Source organism: Chrysoperla carnea, chromosome 3 (assembly GCF_905475395.1).
Source record: "Chrysoperla carnea chromosome 3, inChrCarn1.1, whole genome shotgun sequence".
In the NCBI taxonomy this organism is placed as follows: domain Eukaryota; kingdom Metazoa; phylum Arthropoda; class Insecta; order Neuroptera; family Chrysopidae; genus Chrysoperla; species Chrysoperla carnea.
In genome coordinates this window covers 19,468,925-19,484,564 of record NC_058339.1, presented here as the reverse complement: position 1 = coordinate 19,484,564, position 15,640 = coordinate 19,468,925, and the positions used below count along the sequence as shown (strand labels likewise).

General features: G+C 27.2%; 1 protein-coding gene across 2 annotated transcripts in view; it reads left to right on the top strand.

Annotated features, from left to right (window-relative positions):
* Nucleotides 1–15,640, top strand: part of LOC123295398 (UNC93-like protein) — a 124,726-nt gene that overhangs the window by 87,350 nt on the left and 21,736 nt on the right. For both annotated transcript variants that reach the window (XM_044876739.1, XM_044876740.1), the window contains exons 6-7: nt 9,176–9,372; nt 10,642–10,795. In XM_044876739.1, the coding sequence (XP_044732674.1) occupies nt 9,176–9,372; nt 10,642–10,776 (332 nt within the window). In that variant the 3' untranslated portion in view covers nt 10,777–10,795. The remainder of the gene's footprint in view (nt 1–9,175; nt 9,373–10,641; nt 10,796–15,640) is intronic.

Sequence of the window (15,640 nt, the reverse complement as noted above, 5' to 3'; positions counted from 1 at the left end):
AATATGACATATAAATACAAATGTAAAAGATATTTTGTGTGTGATGTGCGCGTATGTATTCATCAGTTTGCTACAACCGGAAGGAAGTTTGGAATGGCGGAATAACCGCATCGTTTAAAAACTGCCTAATCTTATAGAAACGCGATCGTTTGATACGCCTTGGCCGGAAAATTCCATAGTCTTCCGGAAGTGTATTTCTTTTCTTTTGTATGATTAAAATACATTACCATAACAATGAATGATAATAATATCTGTACAATATCAAGGTCAAACTAATGTACTTATCTTACATCATGTTTACCAACCGGGAAATCCTTGATACATTCAAGCATAAAGCATTACATATACGCAAATTAATGTCTCACAATCACTGTTTAGACTGTTTGTGTTTCGTATACTTAATTAAAAGATTTATTCCATTCATTCGAAAATTTATTAGTTTGATTGTTTTGGTTTACCGATAATGTATTACAACTTGTTTGTTTGTTTATATCAAAGTGACCGAACCGTGTAAAATTTATACCTATACGCTGTGAATTTATCTTGATTTCCTCTTGCGAATAAATTTTAGTAATTATTTTCATATAATTTGCTATAATTTATAAATGTAACAAGCTCTTGTTGATATGACCTTCAAAGTCTTGGATAATAGTTTACATTTAGTAAACTATTGTATTAATTGATAACTTATAACCTAATAGTTATGTTCCATAAAACTTTTGCTTATGATAAATATTTTTAATTTATTTACAAGAGGAAAAAAACAATTGACTGACTGAGTTAATTCCCATATAATATATACTATACAATTTGCACCTAGTTTGCGTCCTCACGGGTAAACAGTGGTGTTTACGAAAAAATGTTTCACACAAAAGTTGTTTATTTTTTTTTAAGAAACATTTTTTTCATTTAAACTTTTGTTCTATCTCTAACGGTTTACAAGATGGGTCCTACGGACTCAAGACCCAATTGACCTATGATGCTTATTTAGTTATTTACGAGCTCGATCCGCACTTTCTACGTCTTTAGTACGCTGTAAAAATTTCAGTTTGATATCTTTTTGCGCTTTTGTCTTTTACGTGGCTTGCCTTGGTTAAGAAAATTGTTTTAAGAGTTGTAATTGATGAACTAACTTACTAACTTAACGACTTTTGAACACTTGAAAATCGTTTCCAATAACCATTTATTTTTATTGTATTTTAAGAATTTTGAAACTCTGTCTTTCTGTAATTTCTCAGAAATTATATGCAAATTTAACATACATAATTTAAGCATGTTATTTTGAAATATGTAAACGTAGATTCTTTGTATTTTGGGAACATATAATATATATATAATATGATAACAGCATGGAGTCTGCACTAACTCATCGCAATAGGGGAGATAAAATTTTATTTTAATACAAATAATGAAATTGTGGCTTATTGTTAGCAATATTCTTAGTCTAAATTACCTATAATATAAAGTTAATTTTAAATTACAATAAGAAATTTATGATTCTATTATATTAGGTATGTACATCTACATTAAATATAGTTTGTGTAACCTGTTTTAATGTTAAGATTTTGAAAACTATGAGACTATAATTGACCGTGACCGCAAGCGAAATTTCTATGATTTTGTCTTGCGTTTGGAATATTAATATATTTATGGCAATAAGTACAAATTAGGTTATAACCGTGACTTATTTTCGAATTTTGATTGGCCACTTTTTATTACAAGCGAAATTTACAAAATTTAAAAAACCCTCGACAAATTTTTCGGCTACGAAACAATAAACTCGCATTTGAAACATAGCTAAGAACACTCTCCATTAAATTACTATTCAAACAAAACCAAAAATATCAAAATCGGTTCATCCGCTTAGGCGCTACGATGCCACAAATAAACACACACACATGGCGGTCAAACTTATAACACCCCTTTTTTTTTAGTTCGGGGGATAAAAAGAGAGTCTTAAACACAATAAATCACGAAAAGGAAAACTTTATTTTTATAAATTAGATACTTCAGCCAAGATAAAAACTTGTTTGCCCATTACTAAACTTAAAATACAAAACAAGTGAAAACAAACAATTGACTGAGTTAATTGTTGAAATAACATGACGTCTAGACAGTGTTGATGACTTTATCACATTACACATACATTCATGTCCCACATACATAACTGATATTCCCATGTAATACATACCATACAATTTGCGCCTAATTTGTACTCTTACGGGTAAACAGTGATGTTTAAGAAAAAATGTTTCATACAAAAGTTGTTTATTTTTTTATAAGGAGCATTTTTTATATGTAAATTTTTGTTCTATCTCTAACGGCTTACAGGATGGGTCCTACGGACTAAGATTCAATTGACCTATGCTGCTCATTTACAAACTCCACTTCACTTTCTACGTCCTTAGCACGCTATACAAATTTCAGCTTGATATCTGATTTCGTTTTTGAGTTATCGTGATCACAGCGGACAGACAGACGACAGACAGAGAGACAACCGGAAATGGACTAATTGGCTGATTTTATGAGTACCTATACCAAAATTTTGTTCATAGTATCAATACTTTTAAGCGTTACAAACTTGGGACTAAACTTAGTATACTTTGGTATATTTCATATACATGGTATAAAAAGTATTTTGTTGCCGAAGACTTGATAGTACGAATGCATCACTATTTAAAAATACCACAATTATCTGTAAAAAAATGTAAGCTAGTGGCCATCAATTAATATTGCATGAGAAAAAAAACGGTCTCCAATCTCGTATGTAAGTTCTATAAACGTCCTTGCGAAATGAATCATCAACAAACGATTATTACAGAATTATTTATTTTTTTAATCGTGCAAACATAAGTAGTAGTGATAACATTTTTTGGTTTTATTTTCATAACAAAACATTGTTGTGTATTATTATTTATAAAAATAAGTTGTACTGATTTTAAAACAAAAACAGAAGTTACCAAAGATAGAAAGAAAAAAACCGGTTAGAGTTATAAATAAAATAAGCAAGAAAACAAAAAAGGAACGTCTATATCTATAGCGAATACAACCACATTTTTTTATCGATTCTAAATTTAAAATGTGTATACAATCTTTTTTTTTTTATTTTGTTATTTTTACAATATTATACAGTGCCTTCATTTTATAACTTTCCACTTCGTAAAAGAAAGAATAGCTCTCAAATTTGTAATAGGTAGGTTAATTGAATTCAGAAAAAATATTATTAGCATCTAAATTATTGACAATTATATACAGAGTCAATTGAAACCGCCAAATAACAGAAACGCCCACTCAAAATGAAATTTAAAATAAAACAATAAAGATTTTTGAATATGCTTAAATGAGTTTGGAGTTCGCTGAATCCAACATTGAAAGTCAATAAACCTAAAAAAAAGAATAATATGTAAAATCAAAGAAAGTTAAATGTTTTTTTTGGAAACCTGAATTTCCCGGCTTATACATCTTATACTCAATGACTTTGGAAACCTCATTAAGGATATACACTCGCTAGAGTCAAGTTCAAAAAAATGTCGATGGAACTGAAAACTTAAAACTTTGGAATAACTGTGTTTAAAAAACAATTATAATAATAATTATTAGGAAAATATAAGCAAATCATAAGTTCAGTAATCAGAACAGTTATCCGAAGTATCCCAAGATCAGAATCATTTACTAAATAGTTAATTGTACAGCTTTAATTTTTATTACAAAGGTTTCATTTATTCGATTCATAAAAGTTTTAATTTCGTCTTTACCGAAAATCGTCTTACTCGCCTATAGAAGTTTTCACTTCAAAACTTATGTTTCGAAGAAACGCATAAAAAAAGCAAGCAATCTGAGAATGATACTTTTGTAGCATAGCTTAGCATTTGTTTAAAATATTGTCAATCGCTTATTTTAAACCAACTTAAATTTATTTTGCACTTGATTACTGTAGACAAATGATATAAAGACTAAATAAAGTAGACAATAAGATTATTTATGAAATTTCAGGCATCATTATTTGAAAATGAAAACACTGTATAAGAGTTTCTTTCCTGATTTAAACGACCTTCACATATACTAAAAATATATTAGTACACATAATTATCCTGTTTGGTTGGTTCTTAAAAATATTTTGGTAGGATTCAATCCCGTTTAAAACAGAACTAGATTGAGTACAATTTTACTTTTGTATGATTACTAATTTAGCATTTTTGTAATATTAAAAAGTATGACAGGTTTATTGACCTGTTCAACATATAGGTAATGCTACTTTCTATAGATTACGTGGGTAGATACAATCAAATTTTGAATTTTTGTCAAAAAAAGTTTTTCAAACAACCTATAATTCATTATATCTTGAAGTAAAAAAAAAACTAGCTATCTTAGTTATAGTACTTAATACAACGGCGCACATTGTACATTGTATTATGTCTTTGGTATAATATTTATAACATGATAAACGTTATGTCTGTTTATACAATTAATAAAAAGCCGGTTCTATTAATATAACACAAGCAATGTCCAGATACTTACTTATATTTTAAAGTTAGCTTAATAATATAACCGATAACTATATAGGCATACATACAAGATGCATAGCTTATAATATTTATTTATTACCCAGTAATGCGGTCCAGCAGCGTGTTTTATTCAATTTAACAGATATGTTCATAAAACTTGTCTCATTATAATTCTTCGCATTGCACTCAAACCAATCATTGCGTCGTCTCAACTTAATAATTAATTACAGTAATACAAAGTTTTGATAAAATTCATGTCCAATAAATTACCTAGATAAGACAGTTTAAAAAAAATTAAATCGAATAATAATTAGTATTTTCAAACTGTAAGATCAGTTTGTTTTTTCATTCTTCTTCTACTAAACACAAAAGCATATAAAGAAGTATAAACTTCAAAAGTTTCATATCATGATTTATCCAATAAAATTGCTGTAGACCATATCAAATTCGTAGTTTTCGAGTTTGTTCAAAATGACGACGACACTAACGATGGAATTCGAAAGTTCATTGACCATTCCATGAGAAAGAGTGTAAGAAAAAAAAACTTTTGATCAGACTTTTAATTTGTTAATATCGGTTCGACCGGTTAAGGGCTACGATGTCACTGAAAAACACACGGACGCACAGATAAACACTTAAAACTTATAACAGTCCTTCTTTAATCAATGTCAAAGTGATGGTCAAGGACATCCGATGAGATGAAAAGGATACTTAGAGAGCTATCTTTTTTTGGGTCAAACTTTTGGAAATATTTTAATTGAAATTGAAATATTTGAGATTTTGTTTTGAATTACCTAATTATTTTATAATTTCATTTTTCGAAATGAATTGAGCCAGGTTTATTTGACCATTCACTTCCATAGTTATTACTTATATGTTAGAATTATAAGTCATGCCTTTTCCAAACTGATTTGATTTTGAAGATCATCGCCAATTTTTTGTTTTTTCGGTTATAAAACTCTAAGATCGTCCATAAAACAAAGCTAAGATCACTCTCCGTTAAATTACCTTTCAAATGAAACCAAAAATTAAAATTGGTTCATCTGTTTTGACGCAACGGTGCCACAGACAGACGAACACACAGACACACACACACACGCATAGCGGTTAAACTTATAACACCCTTTTAATTTAATTCGGGGGTTAAAAATAAGATTTTCAATTTTCTTCTTATTTAAAACAGGAAAAACCATTGGGAGTTCTATAAGTGATTGTACTTTACAGTGATTTAATTTAATATTGAACTTTTTTCTATACCACTTTGTAGGAGAATGCACTTTTAAAAACTATAACTTGAATAAAACAAGAAACAAAATATATAAAAAAAGAAGTAAATCTTGCAGGATAAAAATTTATGAGAAGAATCTTCTTCTGCTTTTGCATTCCATAAAGTGGATGAATGCGCCTATAGGCATACTGTTTTATTATTAACCATAATTTTTTAACTGGAAACAGCGAACTAAAAATAACTTTTACAAATTATATGTGTTACAGTTAATTGTAAAGGTATATAACCAGATAAAATATTTAAAAAAATATATATATTTTGTTTTTATTTTTAAGAATGTTGTTTGTTTGTTTTTTTAAAAATAAATCAATTTTATTATGTCTTTCAATATTATATTTATCAATATTCATTTTATCAATATTTTCTATATTATATAATTTATATTTTTATTGATTTGAAAATTATTTGAAAAATGTAAACAAGCGATTATGAAATTCTCTGATTTCAATCAATAAAAATAGTATTTTTATAAAATTTGTGTTAAAAGGTCTATGCACTTTTTAGTTCTATTTATATTAAGGTGGTTTTCACGTAAACCCCTTTTTCTTAAGAATTTCATGAAATTAAAATATAGTGTTAATCGAATTGTATTAAATTTGTCGAATAAAATTTTCCAGCGTGTCTTTAAAAATTTAAGCTTCAAAGCTAATAGAAGAAAGAACAGTGAAAATTAAGTTGAACTTTTAAATTCATTAAAAATAACTTTCTTCTGAAAGCTTAGAAACTTTTATAGATACTGTACTGTATATAAAAACAATTAATTGTTATTAATCAACACCTAATTGGCTATGAATTATTATTATGTTAGTTTTAATGAATATTTCATCAGACTTATTTGTTTTGAATTAAAACAAACAAATAATAATGCTATGATATTTTCTAGTTTTTAATTTCTCTATTATAGTTTCTATTCATTCGTCTATTCCTACTTAATTAATAGTTTATATAGAATGATTAAATAAATTAGCATACTTGCTTAAATATTTTAAGAAAAATTGTATTAAATTCTTCTAGTTAGCGGGAGTGCGTCTATCAATGAATCCTCACTGTCGTCGTCGTTTGGTAAATATAAGAAGAGCTTTTTGGTCGATTTGGAACATTTCTTTTCAAGCATAGTATACGGCCAAGTTTCATTGAATTGCGCGCTATTTCCAACATAAATATTTTTCTAACGCCGTTTCATTGATTCTATCTTTTAAAAATTCTAACATAAATTATAAGCTATGTACCAAAAAATTAAAATATTATTGTATACTGTGGGGTGTGTAAGTAGGTATACATTGTAATCTTTTACCTGCAATCATTAATCTTTTACCTGTGTTTTAAAGTGTTTTAAATGAATTGAAAATGTTTTAATTCAGTCTACAATATTCTGAATAGTTTAAAATTTTTTAAAAATGATCTAGAAAGCTCTAAAATATATTCAGATGTTTTAAATGAAGTAAAAATTATTTTCATCATGCTAGAATATTCATCTTAAAAAAATTTAAAGGACAATCTGGAAATCTCTAAAATAAATAATTGAGATATAATTGCATAATTAGAAAAAATAAATTAATTAATTAATCCAACGAAGCGGGTGTTTGCAGCTAGTATGTAAATATAATCATAAATAATGAAATATCTAGCTATAAATCGTTTGAACAATGAAATTCACATTATGAATTGTTAGAAAAACAACCATTTAGTTTTATAGGTATATTTCTGCCACCCAAGAGTGGGAAACTTGCAGATAAGAAACTACCTTGACATCATATTGCAGACAATATAAAAAAAATATTATTGAAGAAATAAATAGAATCCATAAGAAATTGAATCATTCTCGAATAAAATTTTCAAACAAATCACAATAATGATGAATATTTAAGAATATAAAGTAAATAATATAATGTAACAACTATAAGTGATACATTATTTATTGATTATTGTAAAATGTGCGATCAGATAGATCAGTGATCACAGCAAATATACACATACACACCTTTCATTGTACAACAGTAGATCTTTGTAAATAATCAATATATTTAACGGAAAAAACTGGTTTGTAAAAGAAAAAATGATCTGCACTTTACTTATATATCTATTGTTTTATTCTATAAATAACTTGCGTTCAATTGTTTCGCTACTTTGTGAGTGTCGTGTACTTTTCTACACTGTTTTTGTTGTGATCAATATTAAAATTAATTTGAAACAATACAATTTTAACACTGAATTGAAACTGACTTTTTGTTTTATACAACAATTAACATCATTAAATACTTAAAACCAAGCTAAAGGACACATGAGAAGATGGAAATATTTTTCTAGAAGTTTTCTAGAATGTGTTTAGGTTTTCGAAAATGTATTACAAGACCACTTGTTGAAGCAACCTGCATTTCATCTGCCTATCTTTTATAGTTTTGTAGAAAAGGACACCAAAATTTGTCCTTATATGCGCCCTCACGGAAAAACAGTGATGTTTTTGAAAAAATGTTTCATATAAAAGTTGTTTCCTTTTTTTATAAGAAAATTGAACTATGTTGCTCATTTACGACCTCAAACTCACTGTTTACGTCTTGAGCACGAAAATAAATTTCAGCTTGATCTGTTTTCTTTTCGGCAGATAGACGAACAAATTTTGTTGGTATCATCAATATTTCTAAGCGTTACAAAGTTGGGAATAAAATTAGTATACCTTGAAATTTCATATATACAGGATATAAAAATTCAGCCTTTTACTGAAAGTTGCTCGCACTTTCTTAAATATCGTATCAACAGAAGAATGCTATTTTAGAGAAATAGAACACGTTTCAAAAGAAATAATGTCATATTTTATAAATCCAATGTACATTTTCGAAGTAATTCGTCTAAGTCGAACTTTAGTTATGTTTAGTTATACTTCTTACCATCAGATGTCATTACCGTGGCGTCAATGTAAAAAGTAATATTACCATATCTAGTCAATTAATCTGTATTTATTGAAGTGTATTTTTCAAAGCAACAAGCATAAATTTGCTATGAATACAAATTGTTTTCAAATAGAAATGAATTTATTAGCACATATTAAATACAACTATAATGTATGTGTAGCTTTGATCGTCCTTAGCTCGAAAACTACCCGTTAAAAAGTTTTATGGCCGGGAGTATTTTGATCAGAATGCTCCAAAGAACATTTTAGGGTGGGTAAGAAAAATTTTCACAGAAAGCATATTCCTATCAAATACTGCGGGATCCTTTGTATTGATAGCTTATTTTAATTGTTCGAAAAAATTATTGAATTTTTTTGTTGTTAATTGATATTTTTTTTGTCCTCTTGTAAACTCGGTCAGTTTTTGTAAACACACTGTATATAAAAAAAAAGTATTTTAGCTTATTAATTAATTTTTCTTTTCTTGTTTTCCAGGATTATATGGTACATTATTTAGAAGAAACAAAGAGGCAGCATTCTCAAATTATCGTTTATGGGAATCAGCTGGATTCGTTGTAGCATATGCATATTCAACACACTTATGTGCACGAATGAAATTAAAAGTTATGTTTACAGTATTAGTAATTGGTGTTATTGGTTATATTATTGTTGAAATTTTACATAAAAGAAAGGTTAGTAGCACTCACTCTTCCAACATTTATGTATTTTTTGTATAATTTCAGTTTAAAAATATATTTAGATTATTTTTCTGTAAAGGTATTGTTTTTGAATAAGGTAATTACAGTAAAATCGTTTTATAATCACTAGTAAAAAAAGCTGTAACCGTATTTATATATTTAATCAAAATATGCAGTGTAATAAATAGCGATTATTTTTGTTTTAGCAGCGAATATAGCAGCAATTAAAGTTCTCGTTGAAAAGATCTCATTTAAAATTTACATCATAATTCATTCAAATACGGAAAAAACCATTAATTCATTAATTTAATAATATATTGCTAATTTATATTTCTAGAAAAACATGTGATATTCATATTAAAATTATCATTTCTGAAATTAGCATTTCTGTATTAGTTTCTGTTGAAATATATCAACTATTCTCTTCAGGGCTTATAAATCCATAATTATTTAGTTATATAACGCCATACCAAATATTTTGTAAACTGAAAGTGTTAACCAGTTTATTTGCATTTCCTTCTCTCCCAAAGTTTCCTTCAGAAGATAAAATCCAAAGCCTATGATTTTAATATACAAATACATCCCTTCAAGTGTAAAAGATGCACAAAAAATATACGGGTCAGTCTTTGGGGACTGCCGATAGAAGTGAAAACTAAGTACCTTGTCAATTGTATGTAATGTAATATATTATTTACATGCGTTTCCACTATTTATTTTTTTAATTTTTTGGTATGGTACCCTGAAAAACATTTTATAGTGGACCGAATCCAAACCATTGAAACCACACACAAAATTTCATCTCTTAAACCATGCCAGGAATTCATTTTTCGTGGCTCATTTGACGAGATTTTACTGTAATTACTGTAAAAAATTTGAAATTTAAAATAATAATAAAACGAAAAAAAAAAAATCAATGGAAACTTAAAAAAAGGTAGTTGCACATATAAAATAGACATGTATGGAATGTTTAATTAATTGTATTGTTTTATGAATTAATCTATACCAATAAAAAAAAATGCATTTTATATAAATAAATATACACACAATAGTGAAATTCTGTTACATATGAGTCACAATTAACTGTGTTTTTTCATAGTTCATATTAATTTTATACTTTTTATTGGAGTTTCTTCTAATATTCTCTTTTATTCCAAGAACTATAATTGTTTATTTAATAGAAAATATTAACTTTTTATGGATATCTTTTACTTAATGTATGCAGAAAATTCGAGACTTTGATTTAATTTTTTCTCCATTTTTCAGGTGGCTCGTCAAAAGAGGCTATCGGAAGATCCTAAAGCAGCCGTAGCAGAAGCCCAAGCAAATCCTGGTTATGTGGAAGAAACAGATGATGAAAAAGATGACCTTGATGATGAAATTATCGTTACTCATTTGTAAAAGACAATCACTGATTATTGTAAGTATTATAATTTTTTAACTGTTCTAAGATTGTATGTTTTGAATTACTTGACTATTTTTAATGATCAAAACAAAAACATTTGTAAAATGAATCTAAATATTTATATAGTGTGTCCCCGGATAGAGGTAATTAAACTTAAATATATTTTGCTCATTCTGAAAAGTATATAGGCATATTTAAAACTTAAATATGCTTACATATTTAAGTACTATGTAATACATATTTAAAACTTAAATATACTTAAACTAAATAATGTACAGTTTAGCCAAAAAATTGAAATCACTATTTTTCTTTTTGGTAAACTAACCTTCTTTTTTATGAGTTGTCAAAATGTTATTCAGAAAAGTTGCTCGCAATTAACAATTATGACTTTATACAAAATATCAACAACATCTGTGTACTTTAATTATAATATCATTTTTTATTTGAACAATAGTTGTAATTACAAAAAACGTAACAAAGAAAATAATAATAAATCAATTAACATTTAACAGTACTATTCGAAAGTATCTTTTTTTGTTGACTAGGTTAGAAAATTAAAAAGAAAATTGATTTTCTCGAATAAACATTCACTAAGAATGGAATTGTCAAAGTTGGTAAGATCTTCTTGAAATTAAGTCATGAATTTGAATCTTGGGTCATAATTGTTAATTTCGAGCAACTTTTCTTAGTAACATTTTGACAACTTATAAAAAGGATGGGTAGGCCCTGGGCTTGTGCCCAACCGTGTCCCTCCATTCATCTAGCCCTGCCGGCGAGCGTCTACATCATTACTAGTAAAGTAGGTATTTATATTCCTTTACAAGCAATGAAGTAAATGTATATTTTATGCTGTATAATATTCGAGTGAAGCGTCAGACACGCGAATAACTCGTGAAATAGTTGTTTATATTTGATTAATTTCAAAATTTTAAACCAGTTTTTATATACGAACTTTTTGAAGAAACAAAATTATATTATAAAAAAGAAATCATAATTGTTGCAAAATAATTTGTGAATTAATTTTTTTTTCAATGTTAGACCTTGACAATGGATAACATACCTACTATCTTACAACATTAGTTAATAACTAAAAAACAATAATATTATTTAAAAAACAATTACACAGGTATAGGCGTGACTTACGAGATATTACCTAGATAATTACATTCGCAAAAAAAAAATATATTATTCAAATTAGAACCACTATTTTATTGAAGGAATCGTGATTATACTATTATAAATTTATTTTATTATGCTATTAAGAAAAAAAAATTAAATAAGGTGTGCTCTAGCAACAAGATAAGCTCAAGTTTAATAATATGCTCATAAATTTTGAAAATATTGAATAAATTAGGATAAAAATACGTCTTAACAGAATGGGGTTTTCCTACGATAAACTTTATACTTTTTACATGTCATCAATTTACCTGCAAAAATGAATTGTTTCCAAGAAAAAGTCGTGTGATTAAAGATAATTCATGATTATTTCAATTTTAACAATTCAACCTGAATATTATGATTTTTTTTATAGTCTAAATATTCACTAGCACCTAAAATTCCCTGCCCATTTCAAATTACATGATAAATATTGACCTTTTATTCCATAATAATTATCTGATTTGCAAACGTGCTAAATATGTATACAAAAATCATTAATAATAAGGATTTTATATCAGTAACTTACTCTAAAACGCCCTTAGAGGTTTAGCTGATTAATTCGTAGTCAATTTCGTATCCGCGGAATGTCTAGGATATGAAGTACTCTAAGGTGTCAAAGGTGTACTCAGCATCTCAAAATAATTAAGGAGCTGAAAATCCCAATAGTGAAAGCACCCCAATAGTGTGTCTCTCAGGACAGTCAATATAACCTAACCTAATCCTGCTCAAAAAAAGATCCATATCTAATAATAGATTTCTAATTGTAAACAGAAAAACACGTTTCTGCCCTAAAAACTAGCATTACTAGCATTCTGAATAAATGTCTCAATGGACAAAGCGAAATTTAATGAACACTTTTCGAGATATTAAGCATTTCTTATGATTAAGTTATATATATATATATATATATATATATATACAGAGACCCCTTTAGAAGCGCGTCCCTTATCTATTCATTATCTATCAAATATTTTGTTTAGAAAACAGTTGTGAGCAATAGAAAATATATAATTTATACTAAGCTCACTTCATGATTAAGATTATCCAGGTGATCGAATAACAAAGGAATCATTATTCACCGTTTATTCTCACTCTTATCTACTCTTAGTACTATTGAGATTTATAATTCTTATTACGAAATATATTTTTAAAATATTAAATTAATTTTTATAATTTACAAGTTTTAATATTTAAAAAAAAAATTGTGAACAAGTTTTTGAAAACTTATTTTATATGGCGTAATTAATATTAATTTTACTCACCTCCTAAAAATAAAATTTTGTAAAATCATAATTAATAATCTCTTCACGCAATCATTTGAGAAAAATTATTTTAAAAAAGAATCTTGCTTCATTTAGCGATTGGAAGTCGTATGTCGACTTTGCGATTAGAAAAAACGATCGTTTCACGATCGACAAAAAATTATATGTGATATATGGTACATTGCAAACATGTATCGACATTATATGGGAAGAACTCTCTGGATGAGATTTTTCAATATTCATTTGTGCTAGAACTACTGCTCTCAACCCAAGGCCAATTTCATTCAAATGTTTCATTTGACCATTAGTTAATATTTTCTTATGCCAACAGCTCCTGTTTTCATTCGTAGCTCTATTTGTTACAGGAGAGTTGATATTACAATCGGATTAATATTTCGATTTCTATCATATTCAAATTTTATCATTTTCTTCACTTGTGTTAATCATATGATGAAATTGTTTTAAAGACAGCTTTGTAACAATATTTCAATATAGTTTTTATACATTCAAATTTTAAAATTCAATCGTGAACCATTAAAGCATTTAAATTTATTATTTGATATAATAAATATATAATTATTAGCAATTAAGAGTATTCATAAATAATTATATTTTAGTGATGTGATGGGTCCAATCAATAACCAAGGCTATTATATTTATTAATAATATATTTATATACTGTTAAAATATATTTTAATTACAAAAGATCACATAAAAATAAATTTACAATTTAATTTAAAGTAGATATGAAAAATATTTTAAAAGGTTAAAGAATCAATCGTTTTTTATTTATTAATTTGGTTTGTTTTGATGATTTGCGAGGTCAATCAACACATCTTAGAGCTATATTTTGTATTTATTCTTTGTACATGTAAAAGTGATGTTTCTGATACTGTCATAAAATTAAAGTGTAGGAAGAATTAAAAAACAAAACAAATAAGAGAAACTAGCTCAAACCGTGTAGATTTACGCAACACGATACCCATGGCTACAGAAATAATATAATATACAATATATATCTGTATACAGGGTGTTCTGTTATTGACTGCAGATCGTTGGCCTACAGAATAAGCTCATAAAGAGCAACAAAAAAACTCTTTTCCAAATTTGGATCTGAGCCCTAATTTGGGCGCTACTGGTATGGCAAAAATTGATATATTTGTTCATTGACAGACTATCATTCGATAATCAGTAGCCAATGATAATAAGTAGATATAAGTTTTTTTATTTTATTACTTTGAACTGAGGAAGGGATTTTTTTTAAAGTATAAATGATTTCATTGGACCTGATCAAACCCGCCCACTTTTTATATTTTAACTATGATGGTATTGTGTTAATACTTAAGCTAAATAGGATGTCTTACAATCTATTTAACATACATAAAAAAAAACTGTTTTGTATATTCCAAGAAATAATAACAAAGCAAGTTGAAATTTGTTTGTTGATTCAATTACAAAAACAACTGAATAGAGCAGGAGACGGTCGTTTCATCAATACGTATGTTTTGTATAAATTTATTATTATTCAAAATAGCTTATAAATTATTTACATTCCTCTGTAATAAATGCTCAATGTGACCTCCATTGGTTTCAAAAACCAACGTTGACCTTTAATATCTAGAAAAAAACTGCGTAGGATTGTCGAGCTGGAATTTACCAATTTTTCATTTTCTAAAAATTATTAGTTCTCCTACAAACTCAAGAAAAGCTTTTTTCGGAAACTTTCAAAAATAAATGAAGTATGTTAAGCGTGGTATCCAAATTTTAAGCTATTATCCAGCTACAAACGGTCAATGAAATGAATGAATTATGAATTATTTGTACTTTAATCACAGCATAGATTACAATATTCACAGCAAATTACAACTAATACTAAATAATAATAAAAATAAACCCATCGATCACAATAATCAAAATCAGTAATCTTAATCCACTTTTTCATTTTTCATTTTCTAAAAATCGTAAGTTCTCCTACAAACTCAAGAAAAGTGTTTTTCGGAAATGTTGAAAATTAAAAGTATAATAAGTATGCTACGCGTGGTACCCAAATGAAATTTGGATTCTATTTTCAAGCTACAAACTACAATGAATTGTTTGTACATTAATCACAGCACAGCTTACATTATTCACAGTCTCCTGATATTCCTAGATTAATAATTACTGTTACTGATATTCCTAGATAATAATTCATTTCATTGGCCGCTTGTAGCCTGATAATAGCTTGAAATTTAGATACCACGCTTACCATACGTCATATATTTTTGAAAAATTCCGAAAAACGTTTTCCTTGAATTTGAAGGAGAACTAATGATTTTTAAAACTGAAAAAGTGAAATAAGATTACTGATTTTGAAGACTGTGATAAGATGGGTTTATTTTTATTATTATTTAGTATTAGTTGTAATTTCCTGCGATAAATGTAATCTGTGCTGTGATTAATG